The sequence below is a fragment of the Euwallacea similis genome, chromosome 4 (assembly GCF_039881205.1).
Source record: "Euwallacea similis isolate ESF13 chromosome 4, ESF131.1, whole genome shotgun sequence".
Taxonomy (NCBI): Eukaryota; Metazoa; Arthropoda; class Insecta; order Coleoptera; family Curculionidae; genus Euwallacea; species Euwallacea similis.
In genome coordinates, this window is record NC_089612.1 from 962,833 (window position 1) to 986,437 (window position 23,605).

At 35.0% G+C, this 23,605-nt stretch overlaps 5 protein-coding genes across 6 annotated transcripts; 3 read left to right on the forward strand and 2 right to left on the reverse strand.

Annotated features, from left to right (window-relative positions):
* The first annotated feature begins 187 nt into the window (after positions 1-187).
* Tim8 (translocase of inner membrane 8) lies at positions 188-1,031 on the forward strand. The gene is made up of 2 exons (XM_066389744.1): positions 188-413; positions 735-1,031. Exons 1-2 carry the CDS (start codon positions 300-302, stop codon positions 903-905), a joined length of 285 nt encoding a protein of 94 aa, XP_066245841.1. The 5' UTR covers positions 188-299; the 3' UTR covers positions 906-1,031.
* On the reverse strand, positions 822-1,950 carry LOC136408632 (uncharacterized). The gene is made up of 4 exons (XM_066389741.1): positions 1,731-1,950; positions 1,489-1,676; positions 1,250-1,431; positions 822-1,194 (listed from the first exon to the last, which is right to left on the reverse strand). The coding sequence occupies exons 1-4, from the start codon at positions 1,905-1,907 to the stop codon at positions 1,055-1,057; spliced, it is 687 nt and encodes a 228-aa protein (XP_066245838.1). The 5' UTR covers positions 1,908-1,950; the 3' UTR covers positions 822-1,054.
* Positions 1,951-3,579: 1,629 nt separating this feature from the next.
* LOC136407993 (nuclear factor related to kappa-B-binding protein) lies at positions 3,580-13,534 on the forward strand. Of its 2 annotated transcripts, none has more exons than XM_066388635.1 (16): positions 3,580-4,885; positions 6,247-6,967; positions 7,017-7,262; positions 7,772-7,889; positions 7,939-8,249; positions 8,304-8,589; positions 8,641-8,826; positions 8,879-9,166; positions 9,222-9,482; positions 9,612-9,816; positions 9,881-10,009; positions 10,062-10,266; positions 10,319-10,619; positions 10,672-10,876; positions 11,390-11,593; positions 13,090-13,534. In XM_066388635.1, the coding sequence occupies exons 1-16, from the start codon at positions 3,991-3,993 to the stop codon at positions 13,206-13,208; spliced, it is 4,680 nt and encodes a 1,559-aa protein (XP_066244732.1). In that variant the 5' UTR covers positions 3,580-3,990; the 3' UTR covers positions 13,209-13,534. The 2 variants fall into 2 exon arrangements, with proteins under 2 accessions (XP_066244732.1, XP_066244733.1); XM_066388636.1 differs by having other exon boundaries at positions 9,624-9,816.
* A 345-nt stretch (positions 13,535-13,879) lies between these two features.
* On the forward strand, positions 13,880-16,346 carry LOC136408416 (arylalkylamine N-acetyltransferase 1-like). The gene is made up of 4 exons (XM_066389367.1): positions 13,880-14,220; positions 14,865-15,086; positions 15,255-15,524; positions 15,697-16,346. Exons 2-4 carry the CDS (start codon positions 14,886-14,888, stop codon positions 15,868-15,870), a joined length of 645 nt encoding a protein of 214 aa, XP_066245464.1. The 5' UTR covers positions 13,880-14,220; positions 14,865-14,885; the 3' UTR covers positions 15,871-16,346.
* A 2,041-nt stretch (positions 16,347-18,387) lies between these two features.
* LOC136408339 (TLC domain-containing protein 5-like) lies at positions 18,388-19,628 on the reverse strand. Its single transcript, XM_066389265.1, has 3 exons — positions 19,432-19,628; positions 19,160-19,380; positions 18,388-19,107 (listed from the first exon to the last, which is right to left on the reverse strand). The coding sequence occupies exons 1-3, from the start codon at positions 19,581-19,583 to the stop codon at positions 18,734-18,736; spliced, it is 747 nt and encodes a 248-aa protein (XP_066245362.1). The 5' UTR covers positions 19,584-19,628; the 3' UTR covers positions 18,388-18,733.
* Positions 19,629-23,605: the final 3,977 nt, after the last annotated feature.

A 23,605-nucleotide genomic window follows, 5' to 3' on the forward strand; every position in this document is an offset into this window, starting at 1 on the left:
AGTAATATTTAAATATTTACGTCAATTGGAAAATTGTTTTTGAAATAAAATGTGTAATTTATAGATAAATGAAATTAAACTTTTCAAAATTTAGTGTAAACAGGGTAATAAGTTGGAGTTCCAAGTGTTGTTATTACTCTTAATGAATAATTTCGGTTTCATGACCGCTATGTGGTTGTGGCTTTGACAGCTGTCAACCTAAAAATAAAAAAGTAAACACGAGAGGTGATTTCGAATTTCATGTTCATATTAAATACTTTCTTAAAAATTATTTCACTCAATATTCCTCACCCTCAGTCATGAGTACAGACTTCGGAGATTCCTCATTTCCTTCCCTTAGCGATAAAGTCGGGGATAAGGATTTGCAAGAGTTCCTCATGGTTGAAAAGCAGAAAGCCCAGTTCAATGCACAGGTCAGATTATATCACAATCCGAATATTTCCCTATACTCACTTAATTCCTATTGAGAATATTGTACAAATAAGTTTTCTTGTATTGCCCTACATTAATACCTTAACTTGCCACTAACTTGAACCTTATATAATTGAAAAAACTAACCAGAGGATCTCTAACTTGTCCTGCTTTTATGCAGGGTTGTCCCTAATCATATAGTGTAAATTTAAAAGAATATTCTTTGAGTCAAAATAAGAAAAAGGGTTTCAAAAATAAAAATGGACAGAAAAATTTTTGCTTCTGTAATCTGTAATATTTCTCTACCATTTCCTCATTTCTAGATTCATGAATTCAATGATTTCTGCTGGGAAAAATGCGTAGACAAGCCATCCAACAAACTGGACAGCCGGACTGAAATATGCTTGACCAACTGTGTAGACCGCTTTATAGATGTATCTTTACTTATTACAAATAGATTTGCTCAATTGTTACAGAAGAGTGGAGGAATGTAAGCTCATTATTAATGCATTATTAACACATAAATTAATGCAGTTTAATCAATAAAAATGGAGGGTGTTTCTTAAATAATCATTTTTATTGTGTAGTTTAAGCTGGTTTTAATAAATTGTTTTATTATTCTTAAGTCTTTTCTTTAAAGTAATTAGAGTTTGCGGTTTAATTCTGAATTTCTTGAAGACATTGCTGAAGGCAAGATGGTAATATCTGCACATGACCTGAAAGTTTCTTGAGGTCCGCATCCGGCTGCGTATGTTCCATCATTACAAGATCCCCAGTTATTTCCTGTTTAGAAGAGATTATGAAGCATTTTTCTGTTCCAATAAATAACATATCTTACCAGCAACATAATGCCATCTAAAGACGCATCTATCACAAACAAAATGGTCAGGCAGTTTGACTTGAGTAGTAATATTGAATTGCTCAGAAAGAACGTTCTGGTAAAATGATCCATCTGCTAATGTGAGTGGCTCAAAGCACTCTTCAGTTTCTGGCATATTTGGGTCTTGGAGATTACATAAGCTGCAAAGATTAGTTCAATTAAAAATATTGCAAAATGAGAAAAATGCTATATTGTACTGAAAAGACATATTTCCTAAATGATTGGAAGTGATCCTTATGTCCACATCAATGAGACTGCCTTCATAGTAAGATTCCACAACTACATTATTGCCATAAGTACCTCCATTTTCATTGCTTCTAGGTATTGGATTACGGTAGTCATCTCCACATGGTCCACAAAGCCCTCCATTGATGCTGTATTGAACCTATTTGAAACTACATTTATTATTATAAGTAGGTTTTCCCGAATTTGTACACACAGTGAGTCCTCCGCAGTAGAACTGGTTGTCTTCATAACAATGAGGGACTGAAAAATCGTCTTTATCGAGTCTCCATCTAGATGCCCGGTTAATAGGACTGAACATGTATCCATGGCTAGATACTTCAGCAATTACTGCAAAAGAAATAAGAAGTAGGATATTGAATAAATGAACCATAGTGCTAGTGTGAACTTTTTTTTATTATATTTAAAGTGAAATAGCTAATTGAACAGAGTTTTTATAGCTACTTGAAGTTGATATCGTCTTAATCTTTAATAATATCATTGTTTTTGAATGTCCCTGAGAATGAACTCGCAAGTTTTACAAGTGCCCATTTAATAGTAATGATAAAGTATATGTTTTGTTTTGTATATTAGTTATTTGAAAATATTTACATCACTTTAAGTAGTATGAGTAAACACACTTTTAATGTTTGTTAATTATTTGAAATTTGTTGTACTGTGTTTATTCTATCAATAGAGGCTCCTCCAACGCAAATCTAATTCATCACAATTTTTTTTCGCACTTTTATCAATAATTTTTCTTTTCCTTAAGGTTCAAGTACACTCGAAACAAGACAAACGCTACTTGGATCTAATAATAACAAGGCATTGTAACTTGCTATTTCCCGTGTATACCCATCGATGCCTTACGTTTTTTAAGGACATAACTTACCACTTCACAAATTATATCATCACAAAATTACTTCAAGTTAATAGAATGGGAACAACTTTAATTTGGGATCGATTATTTTAGTTTCAGGTATTTCTTGACGTGGAGAAAAGAATATTTTTTTCAAAGTTCCCGAATTGAATTTCTTGATGATGGTGAATATAACATTTATAATTCATGCGAACTTCAGATCAACAGCATCGAACGAAAGTTATTTGAGTTAAGGGTAATACGTGCATGATTACTATTTGCCGGAAAGCGTATATCACTAATTTCTCCATGAAGATTTTCCCTAATATAAAAAAGATGGAAAACTAAGGAGGTTCAATTTTTCTGTATTATGACTACATGTTCGCCATCAGCCATTTACCTGAAAAGACTCAAATTTACTTAAGAAAAGCATCACAAGACAGAAGAGTCGGATAATTATTGAAGATTTTATTGATTGATCCGAGATTCTTTTAAAATCTTTATTGTAAATCTTAGAATTAAGAAAACTTCACATTACCGCTATGAGTCATTTACTGAATATACTACTTCTCATTTTTCGCTGTAATGGCTGAGGTGTCCAGCCATGGTTACGTATTCAGTCACATTAACTGGGCATCTAGATAAAGATTCAGTTAAAATGTTTTTTTTATATCTCATCGTTATGGAAATTATCAATTCTACTGCAGAGAGCTCACTTTGACTATAAATCTTGAAAAATCTACTTATAATAATAGATATTGTGAACTAATAATAACAAAAGTGTAAAATTATAGTATTATTGGCCTCCCTCTTTCCATTAGAGAAACAGTACTGCAAAAAACAATTCAAACAACACAACATTTGGTGGAATTCACGCATTTGTGTTTATTCTGCTTCAGGATTCCCCGAAGTTTTTACGATGGTATTGGATTTTAAATCCTTTTTTCTTAAAATAATATCTTTTTATTCATTTTCTAATATAAAATAAATGGGGAAATATATTTTGAATACTATACATGAGAAAATCGTTAATTATATAACATTATTATTAAACTTAATACTTAAAAAATGTTCCAACTAAATGATTATTGTTTCAATCTTGTCTAATATAATTTAAATTAAAGCAAAACTGGATTTCGCTGCCTCCACCTATGAGTCCATGGCCGAAATTCTTTCCATCCTCCAAATCTGAAATGTCAGGCCTTTCACTTCATGCGTCACGGAAAATGACGGCCGAATTGGAAATGGTTATGCGAATGCGTTGTTTTGGCTATTTTTCTTTACTACCGTGGCTTGGCATTAGATATTTTCGATTCAGGCGTGTCCCACATAAATTACCGCAAACGGTGTGCGTCTGGAATTTCAGCAAAAGTTCTTCGTTGGATCGATTCGAGGTCTGCCAAAGCCGGCATGTCTACCCCTCTGCACCCCCTTGAAGTTGTTTGTAAATAGACGCGAGAGCATCAATCTCGGCCTTAAAAAGCCCCGGTTTCTACTGAGCAGCACCTTTGGATTATAGCCAGCGTATCACGGATTTCATTAATGATAATTGCTGTAAATAACTGCGCGAAACGCTTTAGTCTAAATGTAACCTTACATAAGTAGTACCAATAACAAGATGACTAGTTCTGAATCTGAGGACACAGGGTCCTCAGACTACTCAAGTGATTCGAGTGATGAGGACGGGATGGAATCTGCGTATGCTGGAGGCACTAAACTGCAATTGCCTCAAGGATTATGTGAGAGACGTGATATATTCAATGAATTTTTTACTGTAGACCTCTGGAACTCTTTCTCTGACGAGCACAAAGAGCACTTACAGACCTTCTTGCCCAATTTCCCAGGAAATGACGATCTGGAAAAGACCAAAACTCTGCAAAGACTGTTTGATTTTGATAATTTTTGGTTTTCTAATCCTCTCAGTAAGTTTTTTGAGGATCTCAAAGCTGGGTATTTCCGGCCAGAAATTGCTCGAATGAGGAAGTTGATTCATAAAAAAGAGAAAGACGAAGCTAAATTGAGACATAAGAAGTATCGGAAGCAGTTGAAGATTGATGTGCTTGAATCTCAAAGTAAATTGTTGGGGCAAATAAAACAGGTTCCGCCAGGGCATGAACCCAAACAGGAAAAGCGGAACATTGATTTGGATAGTGAGTACATTTACTCAAGAACAAAAAGGAAATACTTTCAAACACTGCTGAATATTAAAAACAAAGTTAATGAGCCAGATTTTTCTGCTGATGAGAACTACCCAGAAGGGCCTAGTTCTAGATTGCCTAGGAAGCAAAAGAGACATTTGAATAGCATTAGGACTAGCTTAAATAGCACTAAAGAGAAGCTTTTTAAATCTACTACAGTGGGTAAAATTAACAGCCTCTCAATTGATTTAGAAAAGTACATAACATCATATCAAAATCCTTTTTACATAAATGATGAAGTGTATAGAAATGTGTTGCATCAACACAAGAAGAGGAAATTGGAAAACTGTGATGATCCAGAGCTGAATGTGGATGGTATGTATATACCCAGGTATATACTTATTAGTTAATTTCTTTTAATACAAGACATTGTATCACCTGAGTAGACAGTTCAATTTGTTTTGCATTATTTTTAATTTAAAATTTTATTTAATTTAAAAAACTTCATTGTGTATCTACAGTGTCTTTACTATTTGTGATAACATTGCTCATATTTATTTCATACTGCCTCGGTAGATCTATTTAATCTGTGCTGTATTATGCTGATTTGTAGCCAGTTGTTTGAATATTGCAGTACCTCATACTGTAATGTTATTGCTAAGTAATTTTACCAGACTCTTATTAGAGATCTGTCATTTGAAAAATTGCATTTGTGTCCACAACTATTCTCTTACATAAATTAAACATTTTTTTCTTACTGTGAACATAGTGATCATTAATTTTAATAGCTACATTTACTTTTTTGTAAGTAAATAGTCAAATATTTATATAACAAATAGCAGATGCATTGAACACTGGCAGGTTTTGCTAAATACCTAATTTGGTTTGCCATATTTTCAAAAAATATGTTTATTTGAATTTGAACCACAAAATGGTAAATGAAGCAACAGTATTAAAAAATATAATATAAGATATATGTCCGTTAGATATTGTTTCAGTATTCATTGACATTTTCTAGCGTCTGCTCCTAGCGATACCTGATCCGTCGTATTATAGCAAGTCACCTTCTTGGACTTGTGAACCAGGCCCCCTAAAAAAATATGTTTAATACATATACCGAAATAGTTGTCATGATAACAAATACCAATAGGCGCGTGTGTTAGCAATTCCTAACACACACATGTGGGAGGAAAAACGAATGATGGATATAATGCATTGAACCACTCTTATCAAAACAATTATTTATAGTAGTATGCTACTGTATTCAATCCGGCAATGTGCCAATATCTTACTCACCTGCGTGTTTACAAAATAGCAAGAAGATGTTAATTTCTATAATAAGGGTCAAGAAATTATCACTAAATATCAAAAATATTTTACGATTTCCTTTGCGATTGCCTGGATTCAAGTCCTAGTTGGGTTAATTAGTTTATATATGGTTTATGGTTGTGGTAAAAATAGTGTAAATAACTTGCAAGAAAGTCTCTTAACGCCCTCGCGTGTTTGCTGCCCTCACTTATGGCTCGCCCAACATTCCACGCTTGTGGGTTAAAAGTTACTTTCTTTTTTGTTATTGGAATAAATATTTCTTCACTTGTATGCGTACTGTATTAAAATTGTGTGTGCTCAGTGTTTTATTATTTCAATTCCTGTAATTTAATCAATCGTGATGTTTCAAATTTTGCTCAAAATACTTCTTTAACACTATAAAAAATAACAAACAAATCATTTTTCAGGAATTTCAATGTCTGACGTTATACGACGCACTCAACTACCCTTCATGAAGAAACTCCCAGTAAAACCCTCTCCAATGGAATCGAAACCTATATTAAAAAAGAAAATAAGGAAAGAGCCAGAACATCGAATATCCTCAGAAACCCCTGTATTATTTGTCAACAAAACCGCCAATTCTATCACCAACACACACAGTTCCAATTCAGAATCAGATTCTGACTCCATTATAGATGCAGTTACAGTGCCAACAACTGCAAGCACATTTATGAGTGAAACTTTGTTGAGTGCCTCCATTAAAGGGCCAGCACCTTGTAAAGTTAAAGAGGAAGTTAAAATTGAGCCTTTGGATATAGAGTCTGTTGAAGAGACTATAGAGGCGGTTCAAAGCGTGCAGCATATGACCCCACCTCAAAGCCTCCTTGACAGTCCGTCAATTGGGACTATGATGACATCGAGTTATGGAGAAATAACTCCTATTAAAATGGAGGATTTGGAGACCATTGATATAATGAACACTCCGATTGAGTTGGATAATTCTGAAATAGACATTATGGAATTGAGCATTAAACCAGAGTTAATGCAGGACACTCATTCAAATTTCTTTGCCCTTATTCGGGATGTTATTTGCTCAACTAACGAGCACAGAATGAACATGTACACTTTGCAGGAAAGATTGAAAGCTTGGCAGGAAAATCCTATAAGTCCTTTAAATGATTGGTATAGGTAAGTTTGAACGTTATTTAAGAGGAAAATTTCTAATGATTATCATCAGTTACGTTGATAATTGGATAAATATTCTACCCTCGGCAATAACGTTCTTGTGCGGCAACGCATCGGAGCAGCCAGACGACTTTGTGCCCTACATGGAATACAAATTGAATTTGGATGTGTATCAATGGATTGGAGCAGGCAGAGATTCCGACCAATTGCTGCTCAATTTGTGTAATTTTTGGCTACAGCACAGGACTGAGAGCAAGCTTACGAAGCCCATTGATGTTGAATTGGATATTGCTGATCGGTAAGTTGGATGTTAATGAACAAAAGGAAGTAACAGGCAAGTTTTTTTTTAGTGAGAAGCAAAACAAAACTGGTAGAAATTGGCAAAGAGTATTAAGTAACTTATTTAATTGAAAGTTTGGCGGCCCGGTATCCACCATCTAGCGAAGTGCATATCGAAAAAATTCTCCCTATCACTAATTTGAAATAGTTTCATTTTGAACCCGTCCTAGCAACTTTATTGTTGGTTATGAGAGAAAAAGTTACAGTTCTACAAATTTTTTTTCGATTTTCATTTGTCAATTATTGAAAATTTGGTAAATTTTTGATGATTTTACGGATTTTTAAAACTTTGAAGTCTTGTTTTTAATTTTGTAAAGTTTTAAAAATTACGTAAATTTTTTGTTGTGCATTTTTAAAAATGTTATTAGTTTTTATTAAAATTTAGATAATTAAGGATTTAACAAAGTTTGCGAGTTTCTTTGTTGTACATTATCTTGTTAAATAATTTCCTCCCCTCTCTTTTTCTAGGGACAGCACCCCACCTCCTCCTCGATGCCCCACCACCTGGACGGTTCGCAAAGCCACTTCAGATGAAATAAAAGATTATCGCGAGCAAGAAAGAAGAAGATACGACAATCCTCATAAGGTTGTTTTCAACATTTTATGCACCTTTAAACTCAAATTATCGGTTCCAGGCTTTTACCTTCCGTTGCAACGGTTATGAGTCGGTCGTAGGGCCTCTCAAAGGCATCTACTACCCCCCTGCCAATTCTAAAGCCAGAGGCCATAATATGTTAAACGCAGACCGTCCCAATTTTGTCACCATTTTGTCCTTGGTTCGAGACGCCACTGCACGTTTGCCCAATGGAGAGGGTACTAGAGCAGACATTTGCGAACTTTTGAAGTCTTCCCAATATATTTCCAGTAGTGCTGCTGATAATATTTTGCAGTCTGTCGTATCTGGTGCTTTGGATCGTATGCATACTCAATGGGATCCCTGTGTCAAGTGAGTTTGTTGTGTTTATTCCACATGACCTTTATTTTTACCTGTTCACGTTAGATATTGTCAGAAGAGGAAAATTTGGATTTATCTGCATCGGCATCGCACTGAGGACGATTTTGAGCGCATTCATCAGCACTATCAAGGGGTGCAAAAAGTGAAGAAAAACAGCAGGAAATCACCGGCTAAGCCTAAAACTCCGAAGGCTGAGAAAATCCCTAAGAACCAAAAACAACAAAAGGGTGTTGTAGTTGCTCCTCCTTCTGCAGACTTATCAGCAAAAGAGCAAATTGTTGTTGATGATCTTAAGGAGGAAATTGTAGTTGATAGTCCTTCTAATGTTAAAGTATTGTATAATTGTCTTGGTTTGCTTTTATTTGTATTAAATGTTTTGTAGGAGACTCCAGAAGTTAATGTTGGGACTGAGCCCGTAAATGCGGAAGTAATTACTGTGACTAAAGCCGCTCCTGTTCGCAGAACTAGCCAATTGCAAGGAAAAGAAGTAATTTCCACTACTCCAGGCCTAATTCCCACTAAAGGCACCAGTCTCTTGCTCAGCAACAACCTTCCCAAGCAGCAAGAGGTAATTTATTTTAATTACATTTTATTTTGTGGCTTTTTAAATCTTTATTCAGCCTTCCCAGCCACCTCCACCAATTACCACATCAATAAAAGTGCAGTCCTTAGTCACCAAGCGCGAGTCTTTAGATGAAGAAACCCCGGAATTGATGCAAATCCGCGTTGCCAGCCCCTTAGGTGTTCTCAAAGGCTCAGCTAAAGCCCCAATGGTGAAAATCGTTTCACCGTCACAGGGGAAATCCGTCATTATCCCCACATCAAACCCACAAATTCTCAAACAAATCCAGGAGAGACCTTTGAAGGCTCAACAGTTTTTGCAAGGGCTTGCCATTCAGTCTAAACAGGTTAAGAAATTTGAAAAATCTGAAATGTTATTCCTGACTTAAATGTTGATTTTAGCAACAAAAAACTGCGGTTAAAAACTCGGTAGAAGGAAGCGATAGTGAAGCTGTGAAGCAGATGGAGAAAAATAAGATACCAGTCAATATTCAGCAGCAAATTGTGCAGGGATTGACTGCTCAGCAACTACAGAATATTAAGAATGTGACATTGTTGCGTGCTAATAGCCCAGCGGCTAGTACCAGTGCGCAAAGCGGAATGGAGACCACTGCTGAGGGTACCGCTCAGGGAGGTGCAACTAAGATTGTGGGGCATACTGAGGTAAGTTAATGTCAGGGTTATTAATATAAGTACACATCGTGGCACAAGAATAGTTATAAACATGTCCTTGAGCCAATTAATTTACTCCAAAAATGTTCTCGCTGTTAATGAATTTACGCGCCAATACAGCCCCATTTTCAGACCGTCCAACTGAAAACAACAGCCAACTTAACCACCGCCCAAACTCAACAAATCTTGCAAACTATTAAACAAAAATATCTTCCCAATGCCAACGTTCTCACTCCCCAGCAACAGGTGCTGTTGAAACAAAAAGGGTGTGTGGTACAATTACAAAAAACAACCCCTCTTGCCAAGGGCAGCCCCACAAATTCAGGTTAGAATTTTTTTCTCACTTTTCCAAAAGTACTATTTTTGCGTTAATCGAGGGTTTTTTTAAGATGTGAGCAAAGCCATTTCAAGTAATCAAGTCCCAGTAGTTGCTAAGGTTCTCACGAACGCCGCAGGGCAAGTAATTTCGGTGGAAAGTCTTTTAGCCCATCAAAAAGCCCATGGAAGTTTACCTCAAGGTCTGTTTTTTTTTATGTAGTTAAAGAAAAGGAAGTTTTGAGTGGATTTTAGGCACAACCCTTCGGGTGCAAGGGGCAAAAGGAGCCCAGCAAAATGTGATACATTTGACCAGCACTACTAAACCCAATGCTATAGCTCACTTTGCAGTGGGAACTCAGAACAATTTAGTCGCCCTCACTCAGCCGAAACTTGTGGTTGCTTCACAGACGACTACAATCACCACTAACGTAACGCAGTCAAAACCTCAGATTGCACGGTAATAATGACCAAATTCAACTGTAATTTTTTGTAAAAAAAACGTATTATAGAACGGTGGCAAGTCCTCGAACCCAACAAGCAGGCTCGAAAACACCGAATCTCACTCATCAGCAACTGGTCAACGCGAAAATAATCCCCTCAGACGGTCAAAAAGTGGTGCAACCGAAAGTGTTGGTTCAAGGCCAGAAAGCTCCATCAAAGGCCACTGGACGTACAGTGCCGGCGTTTGGTGGGGGGCTTCGGATGCTCAATACAGCCAACTTAAATTTGACTACGTTAGATGGAAAGCCGGTTTTGTTGGCGAGTAAGACAGGGATTCAGAGCTTGCACGGGCAGAATGTGATCGTTCAGGTGTGTAAAGGTTTTGAGTATGAGTTGAGGAAGTGAATTTTTGTTCATCTAGACTCATCCGGCGTCCGCTTCAAGCAGCTCTTCGCTGATGTTGCAAGCCAAGAAGCCACCTAATCAGGGGGCGCAGGCCACCACAGGAGTTATTAGTCAGGGGGGGAATATTGTTTTCAGTTCTACTGCTTTGAAAAATCAACAATTGTTGTTTTCGGCGGGGCAAGCGAAGACGGGAGGTGCGAATACTGCTACCACACAAGCTGGTAAGGCATTTTCACAATTAGAATCTAAATTAACAGTTTCGCTGTGTCTTGAAAACTTAAGGAGGTATTACAACTTCGTTTGGACAGGTATATAAAATTTGTCGAGACGATAAATTTTATATATTTTTAAGCCACGGGTTCCTCCGGGGTGTATCGACAATTAAAGGTAAGAGAATGAAAGTTCGCAGACAGGTCAAAAAGCAGTTGATGCTTTAAAAATTTTCGAAAAAAAATTGCTGTTTTTCATTGTAATTAATAGAAGTGGGTCGTATATCGACACTAGTAACCACGTATAGGAGATGTAAGAATATTGGAAATATAGCTAACAGCATTAACAGAGGCTGAAAAATTTAAAAAATATATAATTTCTTCCCCTTTCGGAACGACACTAATTTAAATACAGTGCAGATTTGCAAATCTCGAAACATCCTCAAGTTTTATTAACATTTTCCCAGGATTTGTTTAAAATGAGTAAAATGACGATATTTACTCGAGAAATAAATTTCCCCCTAGGTCACATTGTGTTGGGAAATCAACCAATCCGACTACAAACCAACACTGCAAGTGGTGGGCAAAGGGTAGTATTGGCCAGTCAAGGCCAAGGGGGTCAAATTCTTGCTCAGCAAATCCTTTTACCTGCCGGATTTCAGGGCACCGCCATCAACATAAAGTCTCTACAAGGGGTGAAGGTCATACCGATTGCTCAAAATCAAAAGGGTAAGATTGTCTATGAAAAGATCAGCCTATAAATTTGGAACAGTCAATTCGTAGATACCTTTAGTAACCAAATTGAATAAAATATTAATTTTCTGCGAGAAATATGGATCTACAGGGTGTATTCTAAGTAGGAATTTTTCTTTCAACACGACATAGACCACAAGAAATTAAGCAGAATCTTTATGTGACATTTTTTCGAAATCTTAAAAGCAATCGAAATATGCGTGTATGAAAGTTTTAATAAATACCAAACCTTTAATTATTATTCACTCCAGGACTGGCTACAAAGGGTGTTCAAAATTGTCGCCATTGGCGAATCACCTTGAAGGATATCTAAAACACACTCCTCAGTCTGTACCAACCGAGATGGCCTAGATCTTCTAGTATATCCACAATGTTTTGCTTTTTGATTTCCAGTCACGTGCTCTCTCTAAATAAGATAAATAAATCTACGAGTTGCAGGATGATGTCTTAACAGAAAACGATCAGCATATAACAACATATCAACCAATTTGTTATTAAATTAATTAACGGCCATTCTCAATTTAATAGTATTTATACTTATCAAAATAACAGCTGGAGCCAAGCTTCGCCGTCGATTTTTAAATCTGCACAAACATAAACAGTAAACTGCATAAAAACAGTGAATATTGAATGTTGTTTACGTTTTTACAATAACTGATAATTTTTTGTGGGATTTTTTTCCCTTGACGTTGCATTTGCTATTTTATGCAGGGACGGATTTAGATTTTATACAGAAACGTATTAAAACTCATATGCGCATAATTCAGTTGTTTTTGAGATTTCGGAAAAATGTTGCATGAAGATTTTACTTAGTTTTTTGAGGTCTATGTCATGTTAAAAGGATAACCCCTACTTAAGATATTCCCTGTGTATGTTGACTTTCACTTTTTAAACCAAAATCTCATTTTTTGCTTATTTTTTTGAACTATCTGCTTTATTTTATGACTATTTATGATCAATTTAATTTTCTATATATCTGTAATTATTAATTGCAACCAGTGATTCACAAAGCAGATTTGCGTGCAAAGTTCCATTTCGTAATTTTATTACTTATTTTACATCCATTGTGCCTACTTCTGCGAAAAAATTCTAAATTTAATGTAATAGCCGAGAGTTGTTTTTTAACGATGCCCCAAATTAATCCTCCTTAATGAACAACTTTCAGTTTTCTCCCTTGAGGCCATGAAATAACGGTTTAATTCCAGGAGATAACATTTTTAATTGGGAAGTTCAGGAAATATTGTGGTAAAAAAGAAGTAAAGAGGCTTTTTGTTAAGAGGGTTTTAGGTTATTTTTTTTGTTTCATGCCTCGAATTGTACTGAAAATTGATATTTCATAATAAAGGAATTATTGAAAGACTTAAAATATTAACAATAAATATCAGTAAGAACATTTTTTTTATTTGGCATTTATACCTCACTTTTTTACATATTTTTCTGTCATCGAAGACTTGAAGAGTAATTTTTTGTAGGCCAAAGTCGTCAAATCGTAGCCAAAGTTATGAGCCCCAGTATAGTGAAACAATCCACCCAATCGCCCTCAGTGCAACTGCAAGAATCCGTCACAATCCACAGCTCCGAAAGCGAATAATGAGCATTTTTAAAAAATTGTTTTCAATTATTATTTAAAAAGAATATATTGTGTAACTTGGTGAGCGTCCTCAATGGTGTATTAAAAGCAAATAATTTTTCTTATAGTGTAATTATAGAGCAAGTTTGATATAGATAATAGTGTCCGAGGTTTACATAAAGGTCCCTGTTTATCAGTTATATGCAACAATTTGGTATACTTCCTGTTACTTTTATTTTATATAGGGGAAATCAACTCGTGTTTTGTATATAATTCGATTTTGAGGATGGTTTTCCTTTTGCATGTGTCTTAGTTCTCACTTAATAAAAACTTGATTGTATACATGAGTTTTTAGTTTTATTTTCTGAACTCCGTAATTCTGACATCTAGAGCTGCAGAAAAATCTTTTGCATGAAATTAAAGCGGATTATTCATTTATTTTTTAATTCTATTTGGGAGTAACGTATCACACAGAAGTATTTCATACTAACTGAAAATTGAAGAAGTTCTTCAAATTTAATCAAATCAATGACGTCTGCAAAACTATTGAAGTGCACCTCGTTTCAGGCAAAATGTTGGCATAGCAACCCTTTTATGTACACACAACAAATTCCTGTACTGTGATTTATTTAAATGCTTTTAACCCTTTATTTTTTAACCCATATATTATTTCCTCCTAAAAACCCATTCTTAAGGTTAGTATAGTAGATATTATTTCTAGCACGCCCACAATAAGTCTCCTATGATTGAGAAAATTAGTTCATTAAGTGATTATTAACTGGCAAAACCTGCTTTCCCTACTGGGAAGATTTTAATTAAAAGCCTGTATCATTGTTGACTGCAGTCTCATTAGACGTCCAAGTCAATTATCACGAAATTTTCCGGAGGAAGGTCCGGTTTGAGCGGCGCAGCGCAGATGGGGCCGTTGCTATAGGAGCAACAGGACCGATGATCCAGATATTTAGATCTAGTGCTCCGAATAGAGTGCAGTGAGTCTTTCACGAAACAAGACAGCGCTCGCGAAAAGTTATAGGTAAGTGTCTGTTTTTTTTTTTTTTAATATTTAGAGCCACTCTCTGGGGAATTAAGTGTAGTAAAGTGAGATAGTTATATGAGAGTGTCAATTGAGGCTAATTGGTATATGCTTGGATGTGTGTGGTTTTAATTAATGCTTGATTAGAGATACGCTGCAATGCGGTGATAGTAGTGGGCAATTAAAGTTTTATTACCCTCACTTATTTGTATTTATATACTATATTTGTATTTGTTAGTTGTAGATGCTTGATAAAAATAATGATTTTAAACCGTTTTGGCTAAGATAGACTAGATGAGCGGCAATTAAGATTAGAAAAAAAGGAACCAAATTCAAGATAATTTTAGTTAGAATTCGAAAGTTTACACTCATGAGTCGCTATGTTATTTCGTTTCAATTAATTTATTTCATAGTTTTGAAATTATGCTTTTATGTAAAATTGAAAAACAAATTAAAGACAGTTAAGATTGCTGGCATATTTAAAAGACAAGAAAACAAAGTGAACATTCAGACTGAAAAAGTCTGAAATTCATATCTAAGAGCGACACTTAAAATCTACTCACGATGATTCAATAGGGGTTTAAGCCCAAAACGTCGTAGTTTTACAATATACAGTGCGTGCTATAAATACAACATTTCTTTAGGCTCAAATCACATCCCACACTATGTTGGACTACGTTGTCATCCCCCCAACACGTTTCGATGCAGTCATCGACCATCTTCGGATTAACTTTCCAGACGAGCCCTTAAATGCCTCAGTTGGACTATGTCTACATGGTATTCCCTGTCCTTTATTGGAACACCACGACCTTAAAACCATGGAAGATGGATTTTCCATAATGGCGATTGATAAGGAGAATGAGAAGGTGACTCATATTTATGAATTGGAAATATTCCTTTTCCCCTCCAGGAATTCAATATCGGGGGTTTATTGCTAGGAAATTCCATTAAATGCCTTCCAGACATTCTCGATCTCGAACAATCGGCATTGGGGATTAAATTACCTCTCTGAAACTCGCTCTAAATATTTTTAGATCGCCGGAGTTGCCTTAAATGGAGCCTCTAAAAAGGGCGAAACTGAGAAATCCATCGAAGAAATGAAAGACATCGACAATCTTCAGTACAGACGAATTTTCGGATTGCTCAATGAGGTGAACTTGGAACTTGATTTGTTTTCCAAGTATAACGTAGACAAGATCTTCGAAGTTAGAATATTGTCTGTGGACGCAGCTTATAGGGGAAAAGGGATTGCCAAAGAACTGTTTACTCAAAGTGAAGCTGTTGCTCGGAAAAATGGATTCAAGGTAAGGGATTTTTGGAAAAAATTATGTGGATTACCAGAAATCCATAGATGGCGTTCTAGATGTAGATATTGATCGGATATGATCAATAAAGACTCTCTGAAATTGAGCTCGCAAACTAGAGGGCGTTTTAGGTGATCGATAATCCTTTAGATTTCTTTTATTGGATTTTCAGCTTATGAAAACAGATGCAACGAGCCTCTTCACTCAAAAAGTGGCCGAAAGTCAGGAATTTTGGGTTGAAAAGTCAGTTAACTACCACGACTATAAGGATGAACAGGGACGTAAGATTTACGACACTCGACCACCGCATTTCCATTACAAAGTAATGGCAAAAAAGCTTGAATAATTCGCTTTTGAATATTTCCGTTACATGGAACTAGTCCTGATCTCATCTTGGTTCTGATAGTTATCAAAAGGCAAATGTTGATGCTGCTACTGCCATGCAGGATTCAACATTTCAAGTGAGATTTTTTAGAGAAAAATTCTCATTATTGTAATCCAGACGGTGATGTTCTACGCTTTTGGAATAGGCATTTAATATGGGATTTGCTTCTGTAATAAATTATAAGAAACGTCACTAGAAGCGATGTAACGTAGATTGATATCGTCGAGAAGTGGCTTGTAGAAGTTTAAAACTTCTAAAGCGGGAATTGATACGAAACACTTCTTTTCCACTTTCTGGAAAGTTTTCCTAAACGCATGCAAAGTGTCGTTGTCTGGATCGATCATTTATTAGTATAAGCTGTAAAGTTAACGAAACTTTTTTACTATGGCAATCTTGGGGTGTACAGTTTTTGATATGAGACAGACATGTAATAAATATTTTTCGAAAAAAAATGGGATCAGTATTATTTGAAACCTGAAATCCAGATCCCTATAAAAACCCCAAAAAGAGCTTAGGATGGTATGGCCAATGTTGCTAAAAGTAATTTCAAAATCCGACAAGAATTCGACGTAATTACAGTCTTTTGGTTATTGGGGATAGTGTAAAATTTAAATTCAGGACCTTTACTCTCATGCGTCATGTGGAAAAGATGCCATTAAAACTCATACAATTTTAAGCTTCTCTGTTTCTACGGGTTAGATTTTCATTATTTTTACGTCGGTCTCTTATGGTTCGAACTATGGTGAGATGGAATCTCACGAGTTTTTTGACAAGTAACAATATTCATTATTCCCCAAAGATTCTCACACAACACATGAAAGTAAATACCCAGGGAGACTTTTAGTTGAAGGTACTTGGGCTAGAGTTTAGAAAACTCTAGATTAGGAAGTAGAAATTCGTTTTGGAGAATTTTCATTTTCTTGATAGCATGGTGAATAAGAACGTTTTATGCGGTTGAGGCGAATTGTTAATTTTTTTATTGTGTTTGGGAATAACGCCTCACATAAAGATGTGAATATATAAAAAATGTTTTATGTGAAAAGAATTTTAGAAATTTTATAGACAAATATTTTCACAATTTTGAACGATTTATAATTTGGTTCCCTTTTTTTGGGGCAAAATAAAAATGGACATATTACAGACTTTTTATACTATAGATAGCTGGTATAACTGACTAAATGAAAATATTAAAAAATAAATTTTACGTTAGAACAATTGTAAGGACAGAAAAGACACTACGTTCAAAACATACGAAGTTAAAAGCACAAAACTAGAATGAACACACAAAAAGATCATAAAAAATTTCTTACGACTATAAGAAGTTTTATATTGATGATATCTTGAGGTCCTCAAAAAAGAAAATTAAATTATGCTAGTATGCCTTTGATAATGATTACATGAGTAACACTTGGTTATCTGTGCTTAAGTAATAGATCAACCTCGGACACATAAATTAAATACAATGATCAAATACCAGTTACTTACCTCAAATGAACCTTTTTGAACGATGATATGACATTCATGTCAAACACTGATTTTGATGAAACTGATGTAACACAGATTTCTCAGCGATCGAAAGGAGTTTTCATAATGTTTCACACATTTTACTTTTTCACATTCCATACCTTTTAGTTAACTGTTAATTTTTTGTTTTTCTAATAATTTTTTTTAGATTTTCAAGACGCTGAGAAATTGTTACCAAAACGTTAACAAGAGTTGTCATCTGAACCTGAAGGTGAATGTTGTCCTTTGATTTTAATCGACAGTAATAAACAATTCCACACCTTTAACTACTCCTACTTGTGTGTGAGTTATTATTTCCAAACAGAATAAAAGGAAAAAAGATGACACAATGAATGACTAATTTATGGTAATACCAAAGTTAATTTCTTGACATGAAGGTGGATCGATATTTTGCACTTTTGTTATTATTTATGTTTAATAATTCTTAATATTACGGCTTACTCTACACTTTTAACTTCTTTGAGGCTTTCTTTGTTATTAACATTTTTGGCGATACTTCAGGAAATTTATTTGACAAATAAAGTAAATAGTAGTAAAAAGTATAATAAATAAAGTATAGAAAGTATATAATTTAGTGGTTTCAAAATAACAATTTTGGGTGCAAAATGATATCCCCACATATAGGATTAATTGGAAATTTTCTATAATATACTAGTATTTTTAAATAATAATTTGTTCGCCATTGTCTAGACTTTAGTCAATTTTGTTCATATGTAGTGGTTGTAAAGTAATGGTCACCGGAGGCTAATAGAAAGTTTTTCATTTGAGAATTAATTGAAAACAAAATTAAAATGGAAAAACACAGATTTGTTTTAAAATTAAAAAAAAAACAAAGTTGAAGAGATCAAAGCTCGTCTGAACGTGTGCAGCAATCGAAATTGAAGATTTAGGAACAATTTTATGATGACAAGAGATGAAATGCAATACAACCAAATGTTAAGAAAGTGAGGAAACTCGACATTCATCAGCTTAATATGGAAAACTCATCGCAATTAGCGGGTCGGCCGTTAATTTCCCCATCTAATAACTTAATTACGAACCTAAATAACAGACCTACAGTATGGCAGAAGTTCTGAGGAAACTGTGTATACAGCCTCGGAATGGCTTTTGATAAAATATCTAGTTACACCGAGTTGCTACTGTTGGGCTGAATTATTCTCCGAATGGCTGGATCCTAATTAATGAGAACATTTTGAATAATTACCACGCAGGAATAAGTATATTGTTGTCTAAAGAGTAATATTTCTTATTTCCAAATATCTACAATTCTATCATCCTTTTTCTGTGTTCACTGCAGGTTTTACTTCCGCGCATATTTCCTTAGACCATATCTTATCATATCGAAGAGAAAAACCCAGGATATTATATAAATTCCTAGAGACATAAAAATGAAATCCCAGTCGTTTTTAGGCTGCCTTAAGACAATGTTGAGTAAATATGAGCCTATTATGATCCTGACTGTTAAAAATACCAAGAAAAATGTGGCTTCTGTGGAATTATACAGAGGGGTAGCCTGCATTCTTATACTCCTCAGAAACCATCTTACTTGCAGAAAAGGGTTGGTAATTTCCAAGCTGCCAAGGGCACAGGTGGCTTGAGCCCCTGAGTAACCTTTGAAGAGAATGTTAGCTAGGGCGATCATGCAGAATACGTGATGACACATCATAGTTTTGTCTAGAAATTTACATTCTTCTAATATAGAGAACTCATAAGATGTCTTTAATACCTTTTCTATTACATTCCAGCATCCACCAGGTATCATGGACGAAATACCCAAAACTAAAGGTTATAATGAAGGACTGAATGTAGCTGGTTTTCCATTCTGGATGAGCAAAGGGCCAGTCAAAAATGAAGCATTGATTGATGCCCAAAAAGGCGGATACGACACCATGGATGCTGTTCAATATTCGAACGCAGAATTCTGGAGAATATGTCGGTAGTAAGGATCTGAGATAATAAAGTGGAGGTATAAATTATTAATATGTAAGCTAAAGATACCTTAGGGCCAAGTAAGAAATTCTCCAAAGGGCTGCACATATGAACATGCAAATTGGGCTCTCATAGTTTATATAGCCGTTATTGAAATAGAGATTATACTTGATTGAGTGGAATTGGGGGGAGGAAGCAATAATCTCCTTCTCCTCTGGCATGTTTTTATCAATAATTTTAATTTCTGTTTATCTGTCAGGAACTAACGGAATGGTGACAGCTTTTAAAATCGCTTCTGTACAGATGTTTTCTATGGATACCTTAAAGCCAGATGGATTTGGATACCCAAATCAGGAAAATGTCCGCAGGGGACGCATATAAATGAAAGTACATCCTTTCAAAACAAATTTGCGAAAGGAAAGTCTTATAAAAAGAAAGCTATAACCCAGGCAAAGCGTTTTTTCGGTCCGCTTAGCTTGAAAGTCAATTTGGGTTTCGATGTGATATGAATAAAATTGGGCGCCCGAACAGTTTTCCTTTGAAGTGGAAACGAGAAGAATGATTTAGTTTATGCAGATTTAAATGAATATATGTTTATCCAATGACAATGTGTTTGCTTTCACTGTATAAACAAAATGAGATTAAGTGAACTTTTCTAGCAAAATAAAACGTACGAACGGGAAGTGTACAAATTGCATTATCAAGACCCAGCAAGAGTAAATTATTCTTTCAGGAACTATTAGAACTGACAGGTACGTGTGAACTTGCGATCCTCACTATCACGTTCCGTTTTCTGTATGTGTAGCACAAAAGTTTCTACGTGAGATTTCAAACTTCGTTCCAGGCAACTTTGGGATTTTTCTTCTGGAGCATCGTGTTTGTTCGAAAAGCTTTGAGGTGAAAGACTGGAAGGTAATTAGAAGCAGTTAGGTTTGCAAATATTACCAAGTTTCTATATTGAGGGGAAGATGTTAATTGTCCAACTTTTCCTTATTTTTCTTTACCGGCAATTTTTTATAGCAACGAGGAATACTTGAATTTTCTGCATGGAACTCGATTTGGCATAATTTTACATTGATTATTAATAATCTAGTTATCGTACGGAAGGGACAAATTTGGACTAAATGGAAGAGAATTCATTTGATAGTTTATGGAAAACGGTCGACATGATATGTGTTCCCGCAGGAAAGATTGAGAGTCTACATCAATTTTCGAAAACTCTTGACCCTCGTCGCACTAAAAAGTAAATCAATATTTTACACAAAACCTTGAAGTACAACCTTGGAATGTGGAATATCTGTAAGTTTTGTAAATCTCTTTCAGTCTCTATAATCTATGGCGCATCTAGACTCTCAGCGCTGTTGACAATTTTCCAAATTAAGAGAAATTAATAGTAAATTTTTTCTGGATAATTTTCTTTCTTATTTACATGCATTTTTGGTAGCGCGCTCATATTTTGTCTGTATTTGTAATTGTAATTTTCCCATAAAATTCCCTGATTTTAAAAGATACTCTACGAGTTTTTTATAGTTTATGAAATACAATGGCGTGCGAGTATTTTCATAGATTTTACACATTTTTCAAACCGAGTGAAATTAATATGTCAGTGTTTCCTGCTTTTCTGGTCTATTATTCAAATCTGCCCACAAAATTTCATAACATTTTACAAATTGATATGCTCAGATGATATGTGAATGACAGGGAGGTGCCTAGGCTGCTAGAAATTTAACACAATTTCTAAAACGAGATAAATTTCCTTAGTTTTGTGTTTAAATTCTCTTAAGTACAGATCTAATTTAAATTAACGGATTTTTAAAGAAAATCCAATGTATTTCCATAGCTTAGTAAACATATTGGCGTATATTGAGTTTAAGCACCTTCGCGAATTTTACAAAATATGGTGTTACTTCGTTCATTGATATTTTTCTACTTTCCATGTGCCCAGGAGGGTTTGTTGTTTTATAATATCGCCTTAATAGGGATTTGTATAATCTTTCTTAGTCTATCAGAGCCAGTGGCGTATTTCGGTCCCCAGAATATTTACAATTTTTTTAATGTGGGGTATGCAGAGAAGAATGTGTTTCTGATTTTTCTTCATCAAGCTTTGTTGAGTGCGACCCTGATGTATGTAATATCGCTGTAATTTGTTAGATTTTATATCGAATTCTTTTATTCTGCATTTCTTGATTTCTCATAATTTCAACGTCATGGTGCTCCTTCCTTAACAAAGTTGTTTCGAATATTTCCAATGAATAATCAATGATTTTTGTTTTTTCGGACTTATTTCATTCGATTTGTTAAGTCCACACTAATGTTCGCGACATCAGCTTAAAATAGGCAGATTTTACAGAAATCTTATATTATAAATATTTAGAGCAGAAAAATATATTAACAAGATTAAAAAGTGGCGTCCTTCATCACTGTGCAGAACAACTTCATCGAGTTTTTCGTTATTTAAAAATTCAAATTCGACATATCTCCACAGATTTTCCTAATATTCCTATCCGAAAATAAAAGCATCTTACAAGAACCGAGCAATCCCATTTCAATCTGTCCCACACTGGCAATCTCTGCAATTCCTTTCAATCGAATCGTCTGGGCACGTCCGTGGCCCATGAAATAAAAATCACTTTTCCACCAACCAATTCGAAATTAGGTCGAAATTTTCCGGCATTATTAGATCTAAAAGAACATCCGGAGCAATAAAGTTGAGGACACTATTATAGGAAAGGAGCAGTATGGCTGGATAAATTGAAAACTCAAGGCAACTATGATGAAGTCGCATTTTATGTAAGAAACTATATGAAATTGGCAATAAATAAATTTGGGAAGCATCGGAAAAAGGGGCATCTGTTGGAAAAACTGGCCCAATATATTATTGTAAAACCTATATAAAAATGGCAATAAATCTTCCGGGCAAAAAGGCGGAACTGACCGGAATCAAATCAAGCTGATTTATAGGCGCATTTAAAAAGGCTTATTTTATTCGGGTAAAAAATTGCATATCAAGAGATTGAACTAAAGCCATTCGCCGGAAAATAACTTGTTCACATGCAAATGATCGCTTCTAGGATTTCTTAGAGAATCCAGACCAATGTTGTTACTCTAAAATTTCCAAACTTTATTCACTCAATTAGGAATTAAGGTCGTCTTAGGAAGCGTTAAGCCTTAGTTTATAACAATCAGAGATTCTGCAACATAACGGCTATATTTCCTCTGTCGCAAACTTTGCTCGAGAACAAACTACTAATTGCTGTTTCGGGTTTCATCAGCTGAATTAATCATCTAAGCCCTTAATTTACTGATCAATGCCAAGAAAAGGCGTCTCTCTCTCTAGTGATAAAAGCAGCAGCAACTCTCTTTTCCCTTTATTAGTTGCGGCATGGAAACCGTTAACATCATTATTTTACGATGTCATTTCCGGAATATTAATTGTGAATGTTCAGGCGCATAAATAAAGAGCACGATAATTGCAACTGCCTGAATAAAAACACGTAATGGCAGCCATTTTGTCGGTTTATTGTGGTTTAATTTCGATATAGTTTAGAATTATTAGTATGGGTTAGAGGAGGTAATAAATATGATTTTGCAGAGAATAATTAGGAGGATAAAGAGCCACGTTGGATAAGGCTGAATGAAATGTGTATCATACTTTGTTAGATTATGATGAACCTGCATTTGTTATGGAGAAATGCAGAAATATGTTATGGGTATATTAAAAACAAATCATAATATGGGCTTATAGTGAAATTCTAAGATGTTGGAATTGTTAGACTTAAAACTGTCTAAAATTTTTAAAATTCCTGTCCCTCGTCGATCTATAAACGGTGAGTCCTGAGGAAATGTACATAATTCTACCACGGAAAAAGATTACTAAAAGGAATATCGAAGGGGCATTAAAACGTTTATCGCATTTTTTCTTGTTATTATGTAGGGAGTTTCACACATTTTGTCGTAAAATTATTAGTTCGTTTGACCTTTAGCAAATGTGCATAGCGTTTTTTCGAAAATTCGGATATAGGGTGATTTTTTGGTCTGAAAACCACCTAGTAAATTTTTTGAAGACAGTCTTGGCTTTTTTTGAACTCTGAATACGTTATCTTAGTCATACACATCAGTGTACCTTTTCGCCAGAAAATGAAAAAGGGTAAACTGGCATTACAAAGTTATAGCGAAAACTATTTTTCGACGAAATGTGTAAAGTTTCCTACATAACAAAAATAAAAGTTGCGGACAATTTTTT

Bases quoted from the DNA above. Each gene is read 5' to 3' on its own strand.
- Tim8 (XM_066389744.1), top strand. From the start codon at position 300: ATGAGTACAGACTTCGGAGATTCCTCATTTCCTTCCCTTAGCGATAAA. The intron at 414-734 runs GTCAGATTATAT...CCTCATTTCTAG, and splicing joins AAGCCCAGTTCAATGCACAG to ATTCATGAATTCAATGATTT.
- LOC136408632 (XM_066389741.1), bottom strand. From the start codon at position 1,907: ATGGTTCATTTATTCAATATCCTACTTCTTATTTCTTTTGCAGTAATT. The intron at 1,677-1,730 runs GTGTGTACAAAT...AGTTTCAAATAG, and splicing joins TCTACTGCGGAGGACTCACT to GTTCAATACAGCATCAATGG. The intron at 1,432-1,488 runs GTACAATATAGC...TAATCTTTGCAG, and splicing joins TTAGGAAATATGTCTTTTCA to CTTATGTAATCTCCAAGACC.
- LOC136407993 (XM_066388635.1), top strand. From the start codon at position 3,991: ATGACTAGTTCTGAATCTGAGGACACAGGGTCCTCAGACTACTCAAGT. The intron at 4,886-6,246 runs GTATGTATATAC...ATCATTTTTCAG, and splicing joins TCCAGAGCTGAATGTGGATG to GAATTTCAATGTCTGACGTT. The intron at 11,594-13,089 runs GTAAGATTGTCT...AATTTTTTGTAG, and splicing joins GATTGCTCAAAATCAAAAGG to GCCAAAGTCGTCAAATCGTA.
- LOC136408416 (XM_066389367.1), top strand. From the start codon at position 14,886: ATGTTGGACTACGTTGTCATCCCCCCAACACGTTTCGATGCAGTCATC. The intron at 15,087-15,254 runs GTGACTCATATT...AAATATTTTTAG, and splicing joins TTGATAAGGAGAATGAGAAG to ATCGCCGGAGTTGCCTTAAA. The intron at 15,525-15,696 runs GTAAGGGATTTT...TTGGATTTTCAG, and splicing joins CTCGGAAAAATGGATTCAAG to CTTATGAAAACAGATGCAAC.
- LOC136408339 (XM_066389265.1), bottom strand. From the start codon at position 19,583: ATGCCAGAGGAGAAGGAGATTATTGCTTCCTCCCCCCAATTCCACTCA. The intron at 19,381-19,431 runs GTATCTTTAGCT...TTATTATCTCAG, and splicing joins ATTTCTTACTTGGCCCTAAG to ATCCTTACTACCGACATATT. The intron at 19,108-19,159 runs GTATTAAAGACA...GTAAATTTCTAG, and splicing joins GCTGGAATGTAATAGAAAAG to ACAAAACTATGATGTGTCAT.